Raw genomic sequence first — 24,613 nt, 5'->3', positions numbered from 1 at the left:
GCCCAAGGGATGTGGTGAAGTGTTTAATTAAACAGCCAGGGGCATTTAAGGAAAGCCTGGACGTGGCACTTAGGGCCATGGTCTGGTTGCGAGGGTGGTGTTTGGTCATAGGTTGGACTTAATAATCTCAGCGGCCTTTTCTAAACTAATCGATTCTGTGCTTCTGTCGAAGCTACATTAATAGTAAACACCTCATGTGAGGAGTGAGGTGTAATGACGGTGTAACATTCCCCCCTCCCAAGAACGGCCGGGACCATTTCTCCGAGGTTCTGTTCAGTTCTGCAGCTGAGGGGCGTGGGAAAGAAGCTGCCTCGCGCTTCCCCCGCCTGTCCCTGAGCTCTGTAAGAACAAAAGCAAAATGGCTTTAAGTCCGTCCCGCTCCCTTTCAGCCGCTCTCCGCCCCGTTCCCGCTCTCCCGGCTCCGTCCCTCCGGGGGCCCCTCACGGCGGAGGCGGGAAAGGGGAGGGCGGGCGGAGCCGCGCGCGCGCCTGGGCCGCCCTCTTCGCCCCGCCCCCTTCCGGCGAGGGGCGGAGCTAGCGCTGCCCGAGCGCGGCCCCTCCCCCCCAACATGGAGGGCTGGCGAGGAGGTGAGGGGGGAGCGGGCTGGGGACGGGGCCGCCCGGGGCTCCGCTGCCTCCCGGGCTCTGGGGGACCGGGACGGACCGGGGGGAACGACAGGTGGGGAAGCTCCCGCTCGCTTTCGGCGGTGGGAGCCGCTACCGGTCTCTGTCGCCCGGCTCTGCCAGGACCGTTCCCACCGCCCCTGCCCACAGACCCCCGGCGGGCGGGGAGGGAAGGGCTGAGGGTCCTGCCCGCTTCCCTGAGGGTGCTGCCCGCTGCCCCAGGGGAGCTGTGGGAGGAGGGCGGGAGGTGCCTGGGGTAAGCCTGGGACCGAGGGTGGGGACGCGGGAAAGGCACCGCCGCCCCCTCCCGAGCTCGGTGAGCTGCGCTGGGGCCGGGCCGGGGCGGGAGAGCCCCGCGGAGCCCCGGGGGGAGGCGGGCACGGCCCCGCAGTCGGCGGCTCCCGCTCTGGACTCCATCCAGCCCCTTGATCCCGGTGCTTCCCGGGCGCTGGCGCCCTGCGGAGTGTCTCGTCCCGCTAAATCCGCCTGGCTGGCACTCGCGATCCTTCCGGACGAGGAATGTAGGTCTCTATCTCTTCGTCCAGTCACCATGGTTGCATCGCAAGTACTCAGTTGCGCTTGACTACAGAAATTTGGCGGTCTTGTTAAAGAACGGAGGTTTCCTGCTTGCCGTAATTCAGTTATGCCACGCGGTAATTGTAGAAAAATTTCTGGTGCTTAGTGTATCTTTCACCTGTGGAAGTCTCTGCCCTCTTTAGACGCGTTCGTACTGTACAGAATGAAGGTGCAGGGAGGGAATCATTAACGTGTTTCACTTGACCCGCTAGACAAGGGTTGAGTTGGAGACGCTGCAGTTGTACAAGAGACTCGTGGACTGCTGTAACAAATGGTAATGTGGGGACTCTGGGATGAGGCATAATTATTTCAATTTAGCTGAGACATTAAATAGGATTCTTTACCAATTTTCTTATTGTAGCCTGGTATGTGCCATGTCTAGCTTCACTTGAGACCCTCCAAGAATTATGTAGGAAGGAAAATCTCACATGTAAATCCATTGGAATCACCAACAGGAGTCTAAAGAGTTATGAGGTGGAATATTTGTGTGACTACAAGGTAGAAGAGGTAAGAGAAACACAGACCAATTTGATCACTCTTTCAGCTGAAATTTGGAAGCAAGCCAAAGGTAGTTTTGCTCGTAATATAAAGCAGCAGACAGTGAGGACAAAGGTTTTGCTGGCGTCAAATTAAATATATTTTAAACTTTAAACTGTAAACAGAAAGTGGTGTAAACTGCTACTTTCAGTATGTGGAAAGAAGATCTTTTCCTGAAATTACAGAGATTTAGAACATGAAATGTTTCACTTTTGTGTATCTGATGCTGATGTTTTAGGGTGGTAGCTCAGTATGAATTATGATGCCTCTCCTTTATTTGTAGACAAACATGTGTATTTCTCTCTTGTTTCTTTTAGTCTGTTTGACGAAGAATTAGGGCTATGTGCTGCAAATGGATTCCTGTGAAATTCAGTCTCAGGATTTGTCCTTGTTACAGTTATTTGTCCTTTTTAAATAAGTGCAAAATGTATGCTGCTTCATTGTAAATACAATATTTCGCTTATCAAATTAGTGTTCTGGGAGGATGGTTGATATGACCAGTAGTGGGTTTTAGACTTTTTTTTGCTACATTTTGCCTTTTTTTTTTTTGTTCTGTATGTGATATGACTGCATTCTCCTTGTGCATACGAGTCATACAGCGAGTTAGCGTAACTTACCACCTGCCTTGACAAACTAGCCTCCTCCTCCTCCAGGTATGCTGTTAGCAATCAGAGTTCATCCCAGCTTTTGATTTCTTTGCCCCTAGAGCCAGTTTGTAAAGTATGCAAAGTCGTGCTAGAAGTTAATTTGCAAACAACCTGATTTTTCTCTTTCTCCCCAATTGTAATTTTTATGGAGACATCAAGGCCTTCTGCCCTTTGTGCTGATCCTTAAGTCCAGAGCTCTTGTGTTTGTTTGTGTTGTTCTGTGATGCTGGATTTCAGCAACATGAGCTCTGGCTAAATCTGTATCTGTTTCTGTTTCAAGGGCAAAGCATACTATCTTGTGAAATGGAAAGGATGGCCAGAGTCTTCAAATACTTGGGAACCTCAGAAACATCTGAACTGCCCTCTGCTTATTCAGAACTTTCTTAGAGACAAGAATGAATACTTGTCTCGGGGGAGAGGAGGCAAAGCAATGAAATTGAGAAATCATGTTAAAACTTTGAAACCTGCAATTGCAGATTATATTGTAAAGAAGGCTAAACAAAGAATAGCTCTAAAGAGGTGGAAAGAAGAACTCAACAGGAAAAAGAATCACAAAGCAATGATTCTGGTAGAAAACACCGTGGATCTTGAAGGCCCTCCTTTAGACTTCTACTACATCAATGAGTATAAACCTGCTCCAGGAATAAATGTGCTCAATGGAATAACAACTGGCTGTGAATGTGCTGACTGCCCTGCTGAGAAGTGCTGTCCAAAGGAGGCTGGGTTTATTTTGGCTTACAATAAACGTAAGAAATTGAAAATCCAGCCTGGCTTGCCCATCTATGAGTGCAATTCATATTGTAGGTGTGGGCCTGACTGCCCCAATAGGATTGTGCAAAAAGGGACCCCATATTCCCTCTGCATCTTCAGAACCAACAATGGCCGTGGCTGGGGAGTAAAAACCCTCCAGAAAATTAAAACCAACAGTTTTGTGATGGAGTATGTTGGAGAGGTAGGTATGTATTTATCTCGTAGAGGTGAATTGCCTACAATCAAGGAAATGTTAGATAAAATCTGAATGAGCTTTCTCTCAGTTTTCATACTTCTTGACTTCTTCGCCCAGAGGGTGGTCAGACATTGGAACAGGCTCTCCAGAGAGGTGATCGTGGCAACAAGGCTGACAGAGTTCATGGGGTGTTTGGACAATAAGGCACATGGTGTGATTCCTGGGGATGTCCTGGGCAGGGCCAGGACTTGGTGATCCTGGTGGGACTCTTCCAACTCAGGATACTCTGTGATTCTGCTATGTAATAGATCAGTCTGCTTTTGAGTAGAGAGATAAAGGGACATTGAAGTCAACAGCAAATTATGTTGTCTAGAACATTCCCTCATTCCAGAACAGTTGTAAAAGGTCAAAAGTAAAGAGAATATTTATCTCATATGGCACTAAAGAATTATTTTAGATACATGCCCTAATAGTATTTCTAAAGGCAAGTCCTTAATTTCTTTCATGGCAATCATATTCTTCATTCTTCCCTGATCATCTTTTTTGTAGTTTTTTGCCATTCCCAAAGCACAGCTCTTTTCAAACTCCCTGCACAGACCTTCAGTCCCTTTTTTGTTTTGTCTGCACTTCTAAGGTAGTATTTCCATGCGTATTTATTGCTTTTGATTAACAACAAGAATAAGATTCATAGTACAGACGTTATCTGCTTATTCAATCTCGTACTATTTCAAAGAGAACTTTTATGTTATAAAATACAGACCTTGAGCTACTCTTGAGATTTTGTATTGCCCTGTGTTTATGTGTTTCAGCCTCTGCTCTGTTCCTGGGCTCTTTGCACCAGCAGTTCCTGGCAGCCTCTCTGTTACAGTGTGTTTCATTTCTACCACAAATCTGCCTTGCTACTATGTTGACTCAAAGTATTTCCTTCTGTCCCTTTGTACAATGTTTATGTTGTTAAGTAGATTTCCTCCATGCTTCCTGCCCCAAAACTTCTTCTCATGTTCATCCATTTCCTTTAAAAATACGAAAGGTCATATACTCCATTCACTGAAAGGTGATTATGTTGCTTAAAGAAAAGAGTGTGTATTTACCATTTCACCTGAATCTACTTTATATCTACTGCTGAGTTCTCAAATCTCATCTATCAGATTTTAGAGGGATTTGTTGTCCAATTCCATCACATTTTGCATGTCTCTTGCTGCAAAATTATGATTTCTTTGCTGTATCTGCACAACAGAATGTGTTTAATGTGATGGGCTGCAGATGAAATTGTTTAAGCTGTTTCGTCTGTTGACAGTGACACACTTGCCTAATTGAATAGATTGAGCTTTGTGAAGTGATGTGTGTGAGCTGCAGTGAATAGGATCTTTCACTGCAGTCAAAAATAGCAGGAGGAGATGCTTCTGGGAAGAGAGGAAATGAATATTGGGCTGTAAATGTGGCTGGGTTTTAAAGACTGATACCTGTTGATCATCTTTGCAAAGGGAAAAGGTTGAATCTTGGTTTTGTGTGAAGTAAACGAGGCTTTCTGGATCTAATGGGGAAAGTGTGTATATAGAAACTTCAGGTAAAACCAGTTGATTGTATTGTCATCACCAATATTATTAATAGAGGGTGCTGATATGGGTTTTTTTTTCCAGAGACAAGGTAGTGCTGTGCATCAGGTGTAGACAAATTGCACCCAGAGAAGCCTCAATCAAAAATAATTAGTTCAGCTGTATGTACTGTTATGTATTCTTCATTCATTAGATGGAATGTTATTTCAACATCAAAAACTTATTGTGGTATTTTTTTGCTAAGTATTTTTCTAACCTGATTGTGATTTTTGTTTTGATTTAGTAATAATTAATAATATGATGCAGGTTTCCTTATTCCTTTTTTATTTCTTTTTTTTAGGTGATTACAAGTGAGGAAGCAGAGAGGCGAGGCCAGTTCTATGACAACCAGGGAAATACATACTTGTTTGATTTGGACTATGACTCAGATGAATTTACAGTAGATGCAGCTCGATATGGAAATGTGTCCCACTTTGTGAACCACAGTGTAAGACTTTGTTTTCTATACTAATAATTTGGGGAGTTATCCTAATTGTGCTAGAAATGTCGTCTAATGTAAACATTTCCTTACTGCATTGACAGTTTTTCTGGAATAGTTTGCTTCATGCCAGCACAGTCCAGTTAATCAGATGATCTAAAAATAGAACAGAATACTGGGCTTCACTTGGATTGAGACTGCCTACAAAAATCTGGGGGAGAGATGCTTCCTGAAGTGGACATCCTATAGGACTGGAGTTTTCACTGAATCAGCTGGTTCTAGACAACCAAAATAGGGTTGGTTTGGGTGTGTTTTTTCCGAGTACCTGAAATACTTGATATGTGACAGTTCCTTAATGAACTTTGCCAGGAGTCAGAGATGACAGGAATTGATGTGTTATTTTGTAGCTGGGTAGGTTGGAATGTTACTCTGAATTTCATCCTGCAAACTTGGAGAGGAAAAAAGAGTAAATTCCTGTGCTTTCTTAGGTATCTACAGCAGAGAAATATAATTTTTCCTCCTAATCTAAACTTGCCAGAGAGCTCAAAAGTAAATTTTAACAGGCAGTTTTTGTAGTGTTTTGTTGAAGTTCAACTGAAGTACCTAAAGAAAGAAAGTTGAGCTGCATTTATAAGGATTCCTGAACGAAAAATTATTATTTCTTACTAATCTAATGTTTGTGAGGTATGCAGTCAGTATTCTACACATACCGAAAATTAATGTCTTCAGGTCTGTGAGATGAGGACACTTGTATTTCTTGCAGACTTGCCAGAGAGAAGGATGAATAAGAGTTTTAGATACAGATAGTTGCTCTTCACTTTTGCAAATGGGAGTGTAAATTTAGATATCTTCAGTGTAAATTCAGATGTCTGCAACTTCAATTCTGATTCTTTAATGCGTGATATATTTCACTCTTAACAAAAAAGCATTCAGAATTTAACAGTCTCAGGGACTACTGACTTTTGACACTTAATCCAGACAAAATGAAGAAGTGGTTTCTATTTCCAGCTTAGTGACCTTCACCTTCCTCCTAGCACTCAGACCATGGCAGGGAATTCAGAAGCCAGGCAGGTTTGCAGTTTACAGTAGAAATTCATGCATAGTATGAAGATGTTATCTCTAGCCTGGAAGCAGAGCTTAAACATCACTACAGAGCAGTGAGTTTGTGGGGCTTGAAACACTAGGTTGTTTTTAGTTTTCTTTCAACTTTAATTCTTTTTATGGGTTTTGGTGGTAGTACTAGCCTCTGAATGTAGCTTTAATTATTTTGTCACCATTTTTGTTGTCACCTTTGAAGGTGCCATTTTTTTTAATAGGTTGTTGCATATTAGTGTAGTCTGCACATTGTGCAAAGGTTGCCTTCCTGGAAGGACTTGAATCCGAGCTACAGATGTTCTCTGGAACATTATTTCAATTTGTTGTTTTCAGAAGATAACTTAATTGCAGACTTCTGTCACTGAGACAAGAACCCATTCTTTCTTTGCTGTGACCTTGGTTTACTTAAACACTTCAGTGATATTAAACGTTAATTGTTCTAAACAGAAACTGCATTCATTTTTGCTTACAGTGTGATCCAAATCTTCAAGTCTTCAATGTGTTTATTGATAACCTCGACTTGCGTCTTCCTCGAATAGCGCTGTTCTCTACTCGAACCATCAAGGCTGGAGAAGAGCTAACCTTTGACTATCAGATGAAAGGTCTGCACATTTTAACATGGTTCTTGTGGAAGTTTTGGGGTGCTGGTGGGTTTTGCTGCAGCCTGAATGATGGTAGCATTTCAACTCAGGCTCAGCTTTTTATAACATAGCTCTGGCTTTCAGAACAGTCATTGCTCATGGCATGTAGTGCAGAGAGAAGCACACCCAGGAGCTTTTGCCTGCACCTCTAGTGCATTGCTCCCTCAGTGCTCCTAGCACATCAGGGATTGTGGTTGGATTGTCTGGTGAAGCAAATGATTTTGAAGCTTTGTCCCAGGAATGCTCAAAGGAATGGTGAGGCTGCCCTTAAATAAAGCTTTCCTTTATTCAAATCAGCATTTCAGGTAAACTACTTTCTAAGTAGTCTGCTAGTGATAGTTACTAAGATAGATACTAAGGCAGTTGTAACAGCTCAGCAGCATGAGGCACCATAGGTGTGTCTTTGAGTTCTGGTGTCCTGTAGGCCTCAGCTGTGGGTGTAGGTCCTATAGAACAGCTGCTTCAGATGGGATGGAGTTAATTTCTTCTCCGTAGCTGGTACAGTGGTGTGTTTTAGACGCAATAAGAGAACAGTGTTGATAATTCACTGATGTTTTCTTAAATCAAGAACTTTTTTGTGTTTCATGCTTTACCAGTGAGGAGGTACTCAAAAAAATGTAAAAAAAAAAATCTGATAGGAAGCATAGATAGATGAACTGGTCAAAGAGCTATTCCACGCCAGAGAATGTCATGCCCAGTGTAGAAACTGGGGAGATATCCAGAAGGGGCTGATCAGAGTTCAGGGATGGCCTCTGAGCTTCAATAAGCCAAAGGTAAGCAATTTTATGTGCATCACTCATGTTTGGTTTTTTCTTTTATTACTACTACTAATAATCAGCATCAGCATAATCAGAATATCGTAATTATTACAATATTTTACTGTTTCAATTATTAAACTGTTCTTATCTCAACCTAAAAGTTTTACTTTTGGATCTCCTCCTTGCTCTGCTGGGGTGGAAGTGAGCCAGTGTCTGCATGGTGTTTCATTGCCATCTGGGCTGAAAACACCACAGTGCCAAATTGATTTGAACCTTAAAACTCCTCTTTCTCTCTGTTTGTGACGCTGACATTGAAGGCCCTTGAAGGCCAGCTGCACTCTCAGCTGATCCATGTGGATATCTGGGGGTTACAGAGATTGAGTCTGAGTTTTGGATTCTGATGTGTATGCCAGGTGTTGTACAAGTAGCTGTAACAAGGGTGTCAGTACAGCTTCACACACAGCTCTTTGAACTGGGCTGTTAGAAGGCCTTTAGAAGCTGTTTGAATACTGGGCATGATCTTGGTCTGTCTTTTAGAACTTTCTTACTTGTGTTCATCTGTGTTGCAGGTTCAATAGATCTGACTTCAGACTCTGCTGAAGGTCTTAGCCCATCCAAAAAGAGCATCAGAACTGTCTGTAAATGTGGAGCCATGTGTTGCAGAGGTTATCTCAACTGAGTTCGGGTATCCAAAGTCACAAATATTTTGTTCTTTTTTTGATGTGTTTTAAGAAGATTCTTCTTTCACACATATATTCAAGTATTCATACATCTAATCTAAATGAGGATGGTGAAAACAAGGTATTGTGTTGGTAATTGAAATGGCATTGGCCAAAGAAAGAAATTGTAGTGTTTCAAGACAATATGGAACTACTAATGGGGATTGGAAATTCATTTTTCTGGAGCAGTTGTTTAGGAAGCCGTAAAATGTATGCAAAGAAAACTAAAATGTACCTTGATGTCAATATTCCTAGAATCATGGAATAAGCTGGATTGGAAGGGACCCTCAAGGGTCATCATGTCCAACTCTTAGTCCTGCACAGGACATCCCCAAGAGTCACCCCATGTGCTTGAGAGCATTGTCCATACACTTCTTGAACTCTGCCAGGCTTGGTGCTCTGACCACCTCCCCAGGGAGCCTCTTCTAGTGCCCAACCACCCTCTGGATGAAGAACCTTTTCCTAATATCCAATCCAATCCTCCTGTGACTCAGCTTCAAGCTACGTGTTTTCCATACCTTAAGAAGTCAGGAGGCATTTGCTTTGAATTCTAAATTTTAGTTGAACAGTTCTTTTGCTTTTTTTTTTTTTGTTATATAAAGAAAAACTTGAAGATCTTAGCAATAACATTTATGACACCACGGTGAGGGATTAAGGAGAGCCAGTGTGTAAATAAAGGTTCACAGGAGTGCAAATTGTAAAATATCCATGGAATTCCATGCAAAGGAAGTAATTGCAGAAAGAAAATTAGAGAGGCCAAAGCTCAATTAAAATTTAACCTGGCCACTTCTTTAAAGGTTAGTAAAAAATGTTTTTATAAATACGTTAATAGCAAAAGGAGGGGCAAGGAAAACCTCCATTCTTTGTTGGATACAGTCAGGGAATATGATCACCAAAGATGAGGACAAGGCTGAGGTACTTAACACCTTCTTTGCCTCAGTTTTCAACATTAAGACAGTTGTTCTGTCCTCAGGACAACTGGCCTCCTGAGCTGGAGTAGAATAGTCCCCCTGTAATCCAGGAAGAAGCAGTGGGAGGCTTGCTGAGTCACTTAGATGCTCATGAGTCCATGGGATCCATCCTAGGGTGATGAGAGAGCTGGCAGATGAGCTCACCAAGCCATTCCATCATGTACCTGGAGAAAAGGAGGCTCAGGGCTGACTTTATCTCTCTCTACAGCTCCCTGACAGGAGGGTGTAGCCGGGTGAGGGTCAGCCTCCCAGGGATCCAGCAGTAGGACAAGGAGACATAGTCTCAAGGTGTGCTGGGGCGTGTGGTTAGGTTGGACATTAGGAAAAATTTCTTCAGAGAAGGGGTGATTGGACACTGGAATGGGCTGCTCAGAGAGGAGCATCCTGAAGATGTTTAAAAAAAGAGTGGACGTGGCACTCAGTGCCATGGTCTGGTTCACAAGACGGTTTTTGGTCATAGGTTGGACTCGATGATCTCAAAAGACTTTTCCAGCCTAATTGATTCTGTGATTCTGTAATTAGTATTAACAGATCTCAAGTGTAAAACTTGAACTTCTTAGCTGATGTTACGTAGAATGTTTTCAGTTATGCTCTGATTTTTAGTTAGGATTCTATAGGAGGACTGCAGTTCCACAGAGCATTTGTAAATACGGAATTGTCAGAAGTAACATTTGCCGTTTGTTTTCATTACAGAAATTTGGCAGTTGTGGCTGAAACAAGTTGCTGGCTACAGTTTGGAGATAGATAGCAAAAGGTTAAGGAGAGCAGCCCATTGTCTAACAAAGCCAGTGCATTGTGGAGATATGCTCTGTTATCTGTTAGGTGCAAAAGAGCCCTGGGATTGATGTATATTCACAACTGGTTTTGGTTAAATTTTTACATACCGTGTCTTTTTTACCTAGTGACAGACTTCTAAGATACTAGGCCTGTATTTTCTGGTTGCAAAAATGTTAACTTCAGTGAAGTTAGACTAGGGGTGAGTATACCCATTTGCTGTAGACATTTGTAAGATGTTCTTGAATGTAAAGGCTGAGAAATGTGCTGTTCTTCAGCTGCTTGAGTCATCTTTTTTTTCCCTGATCATCTTTAAAGTTGTCTCAATCTATTCATAACATATGCTAAGTTTTGCTTGGCTTCAGAACCACTGAAGAGCAGTTGAGGTGGGTGATGAGTAGAGTTACAGCCAAGGTCCATGCTCTAGGGATGATCCACATGCTTTTTTCTCATGGACTCAGAGCTTGTAAAACTTGCATATTGCTTACCAGTCATGTAAATGTTGACAGGGTCAGGCAGAATAATGTTGCTCCATAAATGGATGCTCCATAGCTGGATGCTGGCTATGTATCATAGGTCAGCTAGTTACCTTTATAAGGTGCACAGCTGTTGGCTCAGGTGAATGAAGTCAAGTACCTAGCATGTAACTGTTTACTTAATTTGTTAGAAAATGCCTTAAATTCCATGTTGATTATTAGCACTTCAAAAAGAGCATTTCAAGGTTGTTTCTTAAGAAGCACAGTTGCATTTGTACTGAAGATCTGGCTCTTTGGTAGCAAATGACATTTTATATGCTACTAGCCAAAATCAGTTTTACACTTTTGGTGAAGAGCATGGGCTGCTGGAAATGCTGTGTGAGTTTTGTAATCTACAATACAGAGATACACGTTGATATAGAGACTTTATATTGCTTAATGAATAGGAGGAAGTTTGCTTAGATTTAAAAGTATCCACAGTTGATAAATGCTGAATCTTGTCAGTTTTTATCATGCTATATCACTATTGAATTTTTCTTTTAATTTAAAGTTTTAAGTGGAATGTGGAGCTTTAATGTCAGCAAACTCTAGATGATCTTGCATCGTTTGGAGTCATTAGTGCTTTCCCTTGCACGTAGCTCAAATGAGCAGTGCATTCCATGTGGATGGAATCTGCAGTCTCCAGCTCCCTGATCCGCCGCAGCCTGCAGCCTGCGCTGTCCCTGCAGGATGGAGCAGCTGCGGCAAGAGATTAATTCCTTACTCCAGCCCGTGCCACAGGCACGGGGCAGACCCCAGGCTCTGTCTCTCCCCATGCCCAGTTTGATTTAAGTATTGCAAGTAGATGCATTTTAGAAGGTAACAGTTGTGGCAGTTGTACTGGAGTGTGGTGTCTGCCTTTTCCAGAGGCAGGGAATGTTACCACCAGCACTGGAATAACGCTGTTGTTTGTTAAGTATATGTGTGTTATCTTCTGCCATAAATAAAGAACTGTTAATTTATGTTCTGGGAGGTAGCAGTATTTTGTGTTTATTTGAAGGAAACCCGTGGATCTAGTTTCCAGCATAAGAGCCTTGAACAGTATTTTATATTTACATATTCACAGTGTATTTGGATTGCAGTCAGTGAATTAGTTTAATGGGACACTGTGTCACTTTTAAAACACCTTTTACTGTTTTTATGAGTTTGGCAGAAAATTGCCAAACTGAAAATGGAGAAACAGCTGTTTTCAATTTCTTAGGGAAGCTAAACCAGCCCAGCTTCTGCCTTTGTTTTGCAGTCTGTTGGCATTGTCATGGTCACCAATTCAGTCCTGTGTATGCACTTCTTGGGGGCTGGTAACCTGTGGCCTGTCCCCCAGCTGTTCTTTTTTTGTTGGTTCTATTTTTTGTAGCAAAACTAAAGCTGCAAGATCACCTGTAAGAAGAGCTATTGTCTATTTATTTAATCTCCAAGTTAAGTCAATCTTTTGGTTATTATTAATGTATGTTTTAGGAACTGTATTAGAATATACAGTTTGTAAGCTCAGGAACATTTTCTTTTCATACTGTGTCATCTCTAGTATTGCTGTCTTCCTATAGTTTTTGATAAAATAAATTAAATTTAGTTTTTCTCTTGTTGTTGTCATTTTTAAAAAATAAATTAGCCTGTCAAAATTAGTTGTAGCACTAGAATTTGCTTTAAGGCTGCAACTTCTTAATTCCTGGCTTGTACCCAAATTTTCTAGGACTGTAAGGATTCCAGCAGAGGGACCATGAGGAAGTGATGTGTTTTCAGTTTAGGTCTGGTGAGAACTGGTATAAATTAATACTTGCCTGAACAGACTGGATTCCTGTGTATTTAAGCATCCTGTTAAAGGCAGCCCTGAACTTACATGCAGTTTTCAGATATGAAAGGAGCCAACAGAAGAGGTTCTGTTTTGTCTGACTTTATTCACAGAGGTAGTTCCAACAGCAGTTCCACTCACTCAAGCTTGCTAAAAGACCCCCAAAGTTGGAATTTAGGTTAATGAATCCCACAAACAGCAGGAAAGGTAACAGTGGAGAAATACATGGATCTTTAATATCCTTAGAATCATACATAGATTATGGCAATGCTTTGACCCTCCTGCCTCTGTTTCCTGTGGCAGAATGCTGGTTGGTTTAACATTCACATGTGCTAAGCATGGCACAACAAGTGAAGGCACACTCAGAGGAGAGAGATGTTGTGCTAAAGTTTGTTTAATTCTTTGGGACTTAAGACCGTGGATATAAGACCTCAGGGATTTTTAGATGACTTCTGTGGTTTGGATATTTTGTAGGCACTCCAGTTTAGGAAAAACCTGAATTACATTTCTATGTTAGAAGCTAAGAATTTTGGCAGAAAGTTATGATGGCACATGTGCATGGAGAATACATTGTCTTGATTTAAAACAGTGAAGTCTACAGAGTGCTGCAGAGGAGGTGAAGTTTTGCAGTACAGGAGCCTGTCTGGGACACCAGGTTACCTTCTGTGGCTGAGTTACCTGCCAGAGCTGGTAACTTGGGAAACACAGGATTTTAAGTTTTTCTGAAGAACAATTCAGAACAAACCAGAACACAGAGGAAGTGATGACAAGTTGTTTGTTGGGTGTGAAGCATAGACAGCAGTCTGCAGTACCTAACTCAGGAGTGAAAGCTCAGTGTCAAGAGAGACTTTCTGAAATGAACAATTTAAAACAAATTAAAACCCCCTTACAACCTTAGTAATTCTCTAATCTGTTCTGCAGTTGTCTTTAAAAATAACTGCAGTGAGTACTGATTAAATTGCTATATAATGACAAACAATGGTAATAGGGATTAAAGCCAAATTTTAACTGCCTTGTTTGCATGGTCCTTCTTAGGTCTTCCTCCCCACAGTCAATAGTGTGCTATTTTATTAAAACCTGAGATCACATTACAAAGGCAAACTCTTAGAGCTCAAGATAAACACTAAATTTCATTTAGTGTCCCTTAGTTTTGTCTGGTCCATTTTTTGTCTACTTACAGTCCTGGAGAATTGAACCTTGGGAGGTAGAAGGCTTTTACTGTCCCTCCTGGGAATTCTTTCTGAATACTCCCTTTTCAGTATTTCTTGGAAATACTGAAAGGTACACAGACTGCAAATTCCTGGTTCTGACAGTAAGATACTTCTGAATTAAGCATGACTCAGCATAGCTGCAGACAGTAACCAGCAGGAAAGAGAAAATTCAGGTACTAATAAACATGCTGGGTGTTACCACAAGGTAATCTGTTATACCTGTTCTCATGAGACTTTTTTCTCACTGATTATGTTTTCACCTGCTGCAAGCTTCTTGTATAAATAGTGCAGTTTATCTGGCTGAGGCGCTTCAGCACCAGGAGTCAAGGGAATTTCAAAGTCAGAGGAGCTCTGGGAGTCCCTCCTCAGCTCCAGATCAGGAGTCCTGGAGCTGTCACTTACTTCTGCCAGCACATCCTGAACGTGGGCAGTGCCATCTTCTGCAGCTTTCTCACAGCCTTTGCTTTTCAAGCCACAGGCACCATCATGGGCACAAGGTCTGTCCTGACCTGGTGGCTTCCCCCTGCTGCTGTCCAGCTGAATGTCCCTGGGACTCTCCTGCAGCACAGGAACCACTGCTCTGCTCCCACCTGTGCTTTGGTCCAGGGCACTTCTCTCCTGGGAGGTGATGAGCACTGTGTCCATTTGGCTGTCCCAGCCCTGGCTCCCCTGCTCTGATATGTGTGTTGACTGAGAAGAATTTTGGGAGGAGATGTGTGTTGAGTCACTCACTCCATCTGAATCACTGAAGAGTGACTGGGACCCGCCAGCATCTGCTGAAGATGGGAGGTTGTCCTCATTTTCAGAGCTTTCCTCTAGTCTATTACCTGTAAAAAATTCATCCCAGCAAGGGACGTTGGCATTAGACTCCTGCTGGTCACTAGTTACTCCATTGAAATTGGCTGTGGAAGTGACATCTGGCTCATGGGGAAGACACTGAATTGTATTTTTTTCAGGTTCTTATTCGTCATCTTCATCATCATCATCATCATTTGATTCTTCACAGTCCACGAAGTCTACCTTGAGGGAGGTGTAAGTTATGGTCCCTTTGTAACTTTCTGTGCTCTCATTAATGTTTCCTTCAGAATTTGTAGCTTGTCCTGTGCTAGAGGGCCTGCACTCTCCTCTGTGCTGTTTTGGAATCTTAGGCCTTGTAGAAATTAATTCTGAATCAAAGAGATCATCTTCATCTGGAAAGAAACAAACAGAAAATCACTAAGAAAAGTTCAAATCTCTGCTAAAATCTTACTGAGAGCAAAGTTTTAATAAAAATTCATTTAGTATAAATTAAGGAAAATATTCTTTAATCCAGCTGGAGATTTTGCAGGATGATATTGACAGTGTTTGCCTTGCCTTGTCTGGCACAGTGCCTGACAGAGACAGAACATGCTTCCCTAGGACTGGTCTGGGACAGAGGGAACGAACTCCATCCAAAAACTTACAGGGCTGTTGAGCGTTAAGTACATTTTAAGACTTCAAACAAGTGTGTTTTCACACAGTTAGTACTCTCTCATCCTCTTAATATCTAAGTTCACATAATTTCTACTTCTCCTTTCCAACTGTTGCTTTCAACACACAGACAGACTGTGGTGAACACCAAAGCTTTTGGCACTTCTGCTTAGTCTCAGACTTCCATTTAAGGTGCAGTAGCAGCAGCAGAACCTTTACCTGTATCAGATAATTCTCTCTTGTGGGCTCTCTTCAGTGTTCCTAAGGGCTTGTACCTGGGTTCTGTGATTCTCCTGTATGACCTGCATAGTGGCTTTAATCTGAAGGGAATGAGAAAAGCAGTTAATATTTAGAACTCAGCAGATGCTCTCAGGAGCAAAAGTAAATCCTTTAACGTGTTTTAAATACACTACTCCATGCCTTTCATAGGCACTGCAGCAAAAATGTTAAAGCAAAGGTAGCAATACTTAGGGCAAAGTCCTTGATTCTTTGGTGAGCTTCAGCAACTGAAAGCTAGAAATCTTTCCTTTCAATATATTTACCTTAAAACATGTACATTTTTTGGAAACTATCTCGTAGTTCCTTCCTTTCAGAAGACAAGCTGTCAGGGTTCAAAATCTGACTACAATTTTATTCAGTGATTATTAAGTGGAAGTCTCCTTTCTTACTAAGGAGGAAAGGAGAAAGGAATAGGAATCTTTGTTCTGTCCAGACTGACACACCACAGCTCTCCTGCTCCCTGAGGGTGCTTTTTAATCTGCCAACATCTAAAGCAGCACAGGAGAACTGGCCTCTCTAATGCTGTGCAGGGGAGGAGTTCAAGTCCACTGAGAAACCACCGTTAAAAGAAACTTCTGAGAAGTAGCAATGACAAATAGAAATGGGTCACAGAACACAGTGAGATGAAACTGTATTCAGCTTCCTCCCAAACAGAGCAGAAAAGCCTCTACACAGATAGAAGTAGTACAAACTCTAAGACTCAGCTCAACATACATGTGTGCTTCAGAAAGCCCAAGTCTGTGAGACTGAATATAGGAAAAAAAAAAATCTGAATTATTAGACAAGTAAAGAAAAAGGCAGTTTGCCCTACTGTGAACCTGGGATTCAAGAGGGGAATTGTCCTTACAGGAACAATGACCAATCAAAGGTTTGAATCACCTCCCTCCAGGAGCCACTTGTCACTTACATTTCCATAACTTTGTCCTCTGTCCCACCCACTGGCAGTACATTGGGATACACGTTCACAGGACAGATATAGCTCAGGAAATCCTTGATCTGAATTCCAGAAAAGAAGAAGCAATTTAGCAAATTACAGCAACAGTTAAGAATGTAACTTAAAGGCAGCACTGATGCAAGCACATCCAAAAGTACTACTAGTAGTCTTTGTGAAAAGACCAATGTAGCCCATGACTCTGCCAAAGTGGTTTCCTCTGGAACAAGGAAACAGGCCTGAAAGGATGCTGAGAACTCAGTCTCACCTAACACCTCACTGCAATTATCAATTACTACACAAGACCATCACTGTCCCTGAAAGAAATGGCTGGGCAGACCTGGAATGTGATCCAGTGGTTCCTTGTCCTTACTGCTGCTATCTTCTCAAATATGCATTTTTCTTACTGGAGTTTAAGTCTCCAGTTATGCAGATCAGGTATTCCTTTCCTATTCCTAAAGTCTCTCCTAAAGTACCCTCTAAAAGCCCATTATAACAAAACACACTGTTTTTTCCAAGCCTTACTCTGTCATCTAGATGATTTCCAGTAAATTTCTTGAAGAATTGTGTCCAGTTTGGGGCACTCCTGCTGAGCACTGGAAACACTTGCAGGTTGCAGATTACAATGCTATCTGTACAGACAGGAGGACTGTCCTGGGGTGACCCATAATGTTATTGCAATTTTGTATCTAGCAGTTATTTACTGTTATTTTTTCCTGTTGCTGTTGCACTTGTTAGGAAACTGGTGTTTTTTTCACTTCTATCTACTCCTGTTCATTCCTTGTTGGTGGAAAGGGATTAGTTGAACCTGTAAAGAGAGACAACTCGTTCCAGAGCGTTCTCCTTTAAATTGTCTCAAACCAAGACACAGACCCATCTATTTTTGCATGTGGAGGTAGGAGTGTTAGAGCTACACAACCCCCCATATTCCACCAAGAAATTCCACACTGGGACCTCTATTTAAAATTCTGCATGGCAGAGCAAATTTATACTTAATCAGGATGTTAAAAACAGTACTGCCTTCCCCCATTTTGTAATGCAAGACTTTGTGACAGTTCATTGTTATCACTGATCCAGTTTCAGTTCAGTTTCTTAAGAGAAGTAAGTGTTTTTAGAGCTGTATCGAGTCATGTTAAATGAAAGTGTGTGATTGTGGGGAGGATGCTGCCATGACCAATTTCCTTTTAGTCTTTTAACACAGGAAAAGGGGAAAGAGCAGCAGTCAGGATGAGAGAAAATTTGATTTAAATATGTGGGCTGAGAAAAGAAGGCAAACCCACCCAAATCTAAGTCACAGCAGATAAACAACTTATTGTGAACTAAAACTCTCTGCTTTAAGCATTGCATAGTTACACAATAATCTAAAATAGAAAGGCAGTCAAAACAATTGTAGAAGTGACTATACATTGAGAAGAGAGAACAGGAAATAGGCTTGTAATCCTGCCCTACTTTAACAAGTTCCTTTGCAGCTATATTAAAACTAATTTCTCTGTCATCAGCATTCAGAACTTCCTATCTCCTTACATCTTATAACTGACAGGATTTTTTCTTATTATGATAAATCATGTCATCCACTCCAGAATAATCAAAACTCTTTTACATTTTCTTAATCAATGTATACTCAGTACTAGAAGTATACAAACCTCGCTGTATGAAGAGTGGAAAGAGAAACAAGCTCTGTATGTTCTCTCCCCAGTCCTAAAAAACAGAAGAGGCACAGAAATTAGGTAACTGCTCTTCATTCTGGTCACAGGCCAGCATAACCTACTCTTGAAGTCCATTCTGAGATTCAATTATACACCCATCAGGAAAGATACAAACCTGCAACAACAGGTTTCTGTGTGGCCCAAATGCTCACCTCACTATTACATTGGTTTTCTTTTTCCTTTCCCCAAACCACATTGTGGAGGGTTTGATGCTGATTACGTGCAGGGGAGTTCCATTGAGGCAAGTTATCCCACAGGGAAGTCTGTTCCCTCGGAAGCAGTCATCATCCTGTCCAGTGGATATAAAATTAAGTTCAACAGAGACCTTTTTTACCCAGAAATTAAGCAGTGTAGTATCTAGCCAAATGAAGTTTCTCTCTCATTTCTAATTCCCTTGAAAGACCCTGTCACACCTTGGTTCGTTAGTGCAGCTGGAAAAGCAAGTCAGTCAGAGAGACCAATGTCCCAGTGCGCCATCTCAGGTTCTACCTGTGTTCCTCCAAGCAGGAGCCTCCAGCCAGACAGACATCCTAGAAATGGATGGCCACATGCTAAAACCACACAGGCACCATCTGAGCTGCTTTTGATACATTGAAATGGGTAACACCCAATTGATCTACTCAGCTGCTTAAAAACAATTTTCAGGTTTCAAATACAATTAAATTACTCCTAGCACAAGCTCATATATTTTTCCCTTTTTTTTCCTTAAAAAAAAACCAAAACAACTTCAACCCACTAACTAAGGTTTTCACTCTGCTTCACATTAAGTCACCATTTCACCAATCTTCACTAACCCAAGAGGCCCCAGACATCAGCACCTGTAACCACACTTTCACAGCAAAGTCAGGGGAGGCTTTGCAGAACGAACGCACCCGAGGATGTCGACAGGCGTGGATCTGCGTGCGTTGGTCTGTGGTAACATGGCACAGGATTTCTGGCATGTTCCTGAACATATCAAGTTTGTTCATGTGCACCTAGAGAAAACCAGAGTTTACTCTTTATTAGTGTTTGCCAGACTGCAGCTGGAGCAGCTGTATATATGTGACTGTGTTCTCCCCAAATGCTGGCAGGCATTTAAATTATTACTCCAAATAATGTCCAAGCAGAGATGTGTCAGCCAAAACTTGGACATCTGGAACAAGTAGAACATACCACCTATGCTAAAGAAGGATGAATACTCATGAGAAAATCAGAATATATATATACTATGAATGCTGTATGCAAATGACTTTTATCATTCACAAAATAAAAGGGAGTGAGGTAAACACTGGGAATTGAAAACTGGGAATTAACTTCTCTGTGAAAAGTCCAGATGTTCCAGACTGAAGTCAGCTAGTTACCTCAATTTGAGCACAACTGCACTTTTTAAGGGAAGTTAATAAATAAAACAGGCATAACTGTGACCTAGAGCAGCCCTCTGAACAGCCCTTGTCAGCTCAGTGTTGACCACAATAATTACTGAGGATCTGTTCCAAAGCAGCAATTAGGAAAACATTACCTTGATTCCGAGTTCCTCACTGAGGTTTATGAATAAATACTCATATCCATAAGCAGCTTTGCAGTTCAGCCACACAACATGATTACGAGACAGTGAGGTCCAGCTTCGCACCAACTCCAAGATCCCATTTAAACATTCCTCCTGCAGAGTGTAGAAAGTGCTGTCGATCATCTTGGAAGAGACTTCCAAAGTGCTGTGACTTAGTAATACAAAATGGCATTGCCTTGTAAGACCTTCCTAACAAAGGGGTAGTTAATTAATTAACAGTTTCAAGGGCCTTTCTTCTCACAATTTATTAGACTTACCCGGCTTGGTATGTGATAAAATTTGGGATCACAAAAAGTAGTGTCCAAATACACACTCTGGATGTCTTTTACCCTGGAGGATAGAAATGTGACATCAGAGTAAACATTATACCACAGTGCTGAGATACACCACTTCCTCTCTCTTCAAAAGGAGGTAATTCTACCTCTTGATTACAAAGAATTTGTCAAAGGGGGCTTGTAACTGCCCCACTTTTCCTCATTTTTAATTCTAGATTAAATATAATTGCAGTATAGCAATTATATTTAATCTAGAATTAAAAATGAGGAAAAAATAAAGAATACCTAGCCAAATTGTCCATGCCATATGATCTTCTGTTCTTTCTGTATCCCACAAATAGCTCACCTGGTCCCTGAATGCAGAAGCTCCATTCTGGCTACTTCTCCTTTTGCAAGCCTGAAATCCCCTGTGTATAACACAGTGCCATTCTCACCTTCAAACAGAAACCTGCAGACAGCAACATTTGGGTCAAACGCCTCATTAAATGCCAGGTGGTGAAACATTTAAAGTATTGAAAGGACATACATGACTGAACCTGGACAGTGACCAGCTGGCAGAAGTGTCACCACTACATCTTCTTTCTGGAAGAGAGGGGTTAACATTATTTTCAGGCTGTAGTAAGTACTACCAGTACTTCTGTCAGCACAGTGAGAGCAATGCATTACTCCCCACAGCCTCCTGCAGCATTTAGCATTGCTTTTAAAACCAGAGCCTCTCTTCACACTGCAGCCACCATCCTGTCATGGCAGAAGAGAGGACCAAGTATTTGTATGGTGTTTATTAAGCAAGTTGGACAGAAGACAGTTCTACTTCCTTGGTTTCTGGTAAGCAAGTACAGAATAGTTTGGGTTGGAAAGGACCTTTAAAGTTCATCCAGTCCAACTCCCCTGCAATAAGCAGGGACATCTTCAACCAGATCAGACTGTTCAGAGCCTCATCCTGACCTTGAATGTTTCCAGGAATGGGGCATCCACCACCTCTCTGGGCAACCTGTTCCAGTGTTTCACCATCCTCATTGTAAAATGCTTCTTCCTTCTATCTAGTCTGAATTGAGCCTTTTGTAGTTGAGAACTACCATCTCTTTCTCTGTCACTACAGGAGAGGAGGGGCACATACATTTTAAAAATAGCTTGTGCACTTCAGATGCTGCAGCTGTGTTTCCTGTACTCGTGTAAACAGCATCACTGCCCATGACTGACATATGAATCTTTTTTTCCTGTAACTTACTTCACCAGATGTTTCATCTTCTAAAGAAATCTGAGTTGGTGTTTCAACTTCCAATGCAACCTGTAACAAAATGATTAATTGCATTATAGGATTTACTGAACATTCTGTTTCATGTTTATGTCTAGTTATTTATTATGTAGACATCTGTAGCACTCACTGTCGCTAATGCTAAGCCTGTAAAATTAAACTCATTTTCTCATAGTAAGTCATAAATTTCCATTTCCAGTGGAATAAATTTTCCTTGAAGTTATCTAAAAATTAAATAGAGATACTTCAGCCAAGGTGTGCATGCCTAAAAAAAGAGCATGTTGGACTTTTATCAGCAACAGCTCTTGTTCCTCTGGATGGATCACATGCCTTATTTTTGGATGACTGCAAAGCCCAAAATCCCAGTCCCACAGCAGTGGATCTTGCTAGAACAGATCTCTGCTGCAGTGCTTCCCACTGCCCCCTATTACCAGAAGCAGAGCCCACAAATCACTGGAAGGACATATTCCTGTATTGGTGCAGAGATAATTATTTTTATTTCTGTAAAAAAACTCATGTTCTACTTTATAATGCCTGTTTTATAATTAATAATTATTATATAACTATTATAATGTATACAATATTATATACATATATATAATAATTATGATCTAATTATTTTTGTTTCTGTAAAAAAACTCATGTTCTGTTTTATAATGCCTGCATCTGCAAAAGGGAGGAAATAACTTCAAGTCACACCTGTACATAACATTGTTCCCTTGCAGTCTGGCTTCAAACACTGCAAATCATGTAAATTTATTAAGTTTTTTCAGTGATTTTATATTAAAACTTCTTCATGTTATTGTCCATTTTCCAAAAAGTAAAAGGAAAATCATATAACTTCAGATTATATACACTCCAAGCAGTAAGAGACTTTAAATGAAGCCAAAGAAAAATAAAGGACAGAAGCAAAGAGACATGAGCAAGGTAAGGAAATGAATACAAATTCAAATGTACAATGATCAGTGTAAGGATGAGTTCATGTAAAGCTGAAGCTGAGAGAAAAGGAAAAATGTTGTGGGGGGAAAATAATTAAACAACAAGCAGCAATAAACCAATGCCACACAGCGAGCAGCAGGAAAGGCACACTGCTGGAAGTACTCAAGCCCTGAAACGCTGTATCAACACCAATCTTTAGACACTCCTGAGGAGCAGGGAGCTGCTTCTTTCTGAGAATCACTGCTTGGAAAGTGCTATTTTCAAAATAAACACAAACTCACAATATGATTCTCCCAAAACTTGTATTTCCAGTTAGTCAACAACAATTCCTTAGTTACTGGTGAGCAGTATAGTTTAACTTTCAAGCTGTGAGGAGACAAAAAACACAGATAAGTGTTTTTTAAAGCAAACACGAGGAACAATCTAACAACACATCAGCACCTGGCACCCAGTACATCAAACCCTGCCCTCAGAAAGCTCTCACGTGAGGAGACCTGCAGAGCTGGAAGCCTGCAGGCTTCTCTTCAGCACAGCAACCCAAACCTACCCCTGTGTGCCCCTGCCTGCAGGGTTTGGTGCAGACACAAATGCAGCGTGTGGCACATGGCCGTGACCTATCTGCTTGTTTCTCTACCCCTGCACACACCCCTGGAAAGGCATTTGGGACAGTCAGCACACAGCAGAACACACAATACTCCTTATGAAGCTCAAGCTGATGCATAGAGACCTGATGAGCAAAGAGATTCTCTGCTTGCATCAGAGGAGATGCAATACATACTCTAATAAATCAAAGAGAGCTTAGGAACTGGTCCACAACCACCCTGGGCCCATTGCCACATTTAGTCACCCTCAGGGTGAAAAAGGTGTCTCTTGCCCTTTCTTTATACATTTCCATGAAAAGCCTGGCTTCATCTCCTCTATCCCTACCTGCAAACAGTGATATATGATTGTCACCTACCCCTAAGGCTGAAGACATCCAGCTCTCTCAGCCTCTCGTCACACACCACACAGCCCTGGCCCCAGACCAGCGTGGTGATGCTGATCAGAACACCTATCAATTTACCATCCAGGGGAGCCCAGGGCTGGACACAGTACCCCAGAAAAGTCTCATAGATGATGGCCAGAGGGGAATAACTGTCTCCCTCAAACTGCTGGCTACCTGTTTGCTTATACACCTCAGAGAGCACAGCTGGCCCCTCCACTGCACAGGCACAGCACTGTCTCCGTGTACCAACGCTTCCAGAGAACAACAGAGATCCTCACGAAGCTCATGAACATCATGGAGTTCAACGAGGCCAAGTGTACCTGAGTCTGGGCAACCCCTGGTATCAAAACAGACTGAGGGATAAACGGGTTAACAGCAGCCCTGCAGAAGACTTTGGGGTACGGGTGGATGAGAGGCTGGACATGAGCCAGCAGTGTGCACCTGCAGCCCAGAAAGCCAATCTTATCCCGGGCTGCATCACCAGCACTGTCCCGGGCAGCAGGACAAGCAGGGCGTTCTGCTCCTCTCCCGTGAGCCCCAGCTGCAGCGCTGCAGCCAGCCCTGGGTCCCCAGCACAGGAAGGACAGGGACCTGCTGGAGCAGTTCCAGAGGAGGCCACGAAGATGCTCAGAGGGCTGGAGCACCTCTGCTATGAAGGCAGGCTGAGATAGCTGGGGTTTTTCAGCCTAGAGAAGAGAAAATTCTGGGGGGACATTACTGCTACCATTTGATATTTAAAAGGGGCTTTTAAGAATTATAGAGAGGGACTTTCCACAAGGACATGGTGTGGACAAGGGGAGCTGACTTTAAATTGAAAGGGGGCAGGTCTAGACGAGGTACAAAGAATAAGTTTTTTACAATGAGCGAGGGTGATGAGGCACTGCAACAAACTGCCCAGAGAACTTGCGGATGCCCCATCCCTGGAAGAGTCCGAGGCCAGGCAGGAGCAGCCTGGTCTAGCGGGAGGTGTCCCTGTCCCGTTCCCATCCCGGGATTTATGACCCACGGCGGCTCCTCGCGCTCTTCAGCCGCCTCAGCCCGTACCTGCCCTCCAGCCTCCTCTTCAGGGCGGTGGCCCGCAGCCCCATCATGTGATCTGGGGAGAGAGGCGGGGGTCAGCCGGGGGACACGGCGGGGGAGGGACACGGGGAGGGACACGGGGAGGGACACGGCGGGGGGAGGGAGGCACAGGGGAGGGACCCGGCGGGGAGAGGGAGGCGCGTTGCGGGGACCCCGGCGGGCCCTCACCCTTGTGGCAGTGCGACAGGAAGAAGGCGCGCGCGCGCAGGTTGTCGCGGTCGAAGCGGTCGATGGACAGCGCCGGGTACTCCCGCGTGCGGCCCCCGAACCGGCTCATGGCGGGCGGCGCGCGCGCGCGCGCGCGCTTCCGCCCAGCCCGGCCCCCGGCCAATCGA

The 24,613-nt window shown here is 42.7% G+C and overlaps 2 protein-coding genes across 3 annotated transcripts; one reads left to right on the top strand and one right to left on the bottom strand.

Moving 5' to 3' along the window:
• The first annotated feature begins 543 nt into the window (after window positions 1-543).
• SUV39H2 (suppressor of variegation 3-9 homolog 2) lies at window positions 544-14,828 on the top strand. 2 transcript variants are annotated; one of them, XM_041413350.1, is made up of 7 exons: window positions 544-587; window positions 1,561-1,706; window positions 2,664-3,335; window positions 5,226-5,372; window positions 6,931-7,060; window positions 8,427-8,542; window positions 14,790-14,828. In XM_041413350.1, exons 1-6 carry the CDS (start codon window positions 569-571, stop codon window positions 8,534-8,536), a joined length of 1,224 nt encoding a protein of 407 aa, XP_041269284.1. In that variant the 5' UTR covers window positions 544-568; the 3' UTR covers window positions 8,537-8,542; window positions 14,790-14,828. The 2 variants fall into 2 exon arrangements, with proteins under 2 accessions (XP_041269284.1, XP_041269283.1); XM_041413349.1 differs by lacking the exon at window positions 14,790-14,828 and having other exon boundaries at window positions 8,427-12,408.
• On the bottom strand, window positions 12,544-24,562 carry DCLRE1C (DNA cross-link repair 1C). Its single transcript, XM_041413348.1, is given in 14 exon segments — window positions 12,544-15,023; window positions 15,502-15,602; window positions 16,469-16,557; window positions 18,136-18,190; window positions 18,351-18,487; window positions 19,071-19,172; window positions 19,697-19,837; window positions 20,002-20,074; window positions 20,366-20,467; window positions 20,546-20,601; window positions 21,248-21,307; window positions 22,495-22,579; window positions 24,243-24,294; window positions 24,447-24,562. Coding segments are annotated over 14 exon segments (2,127 nt in total). The 5' UTR covers window positions 24,556-24,562; the 3' UTR covers window positions 12,544-14,058.
• Window positions 24,563-24,613: the final 51 nt, after the last annotated feature.

Source organism: Onychostruthus taczanowskii, unplaced genomic scaffold (assembly GCF_017590055.1).
Source record: "Onychostruthus taczanowskii isolate IOZ18803 unplaced genomic scaffold, ASM1759005v1 scaffold41, whole genome shotgun sequence".
NCBI classification, from domain to species: Eukaryota; Metazoa; Chordata; class Aves; order Passeriformes; family Passeridae; genus Onychostruthus; species Onychostruthus taczanowskii.
The sequence above is the reverse complement of the archived record's forward strand: the minus strand, read 5'-3'. Positions and strand labels throughout refer to the sequence as shown.

Coding starts and splice junctions, on each gene's coding strand:
- SUV39H2 (XM_041413350.1), top strand. Junction 3,336..5,225: donor TGATGGAGTATGTTGGAGAG/GTAGGTATGTAT, acceptor TCTTTTTTTTAG/GTGATTACAAGTGAGGAAGC. Junction 5,373..6,930: donor CCCACTTTGTGAACCACAGT/GTAAGACTTTGT, acceptor TTTTGCTTACAG/TGTGATCCAAATCTTCAAGT.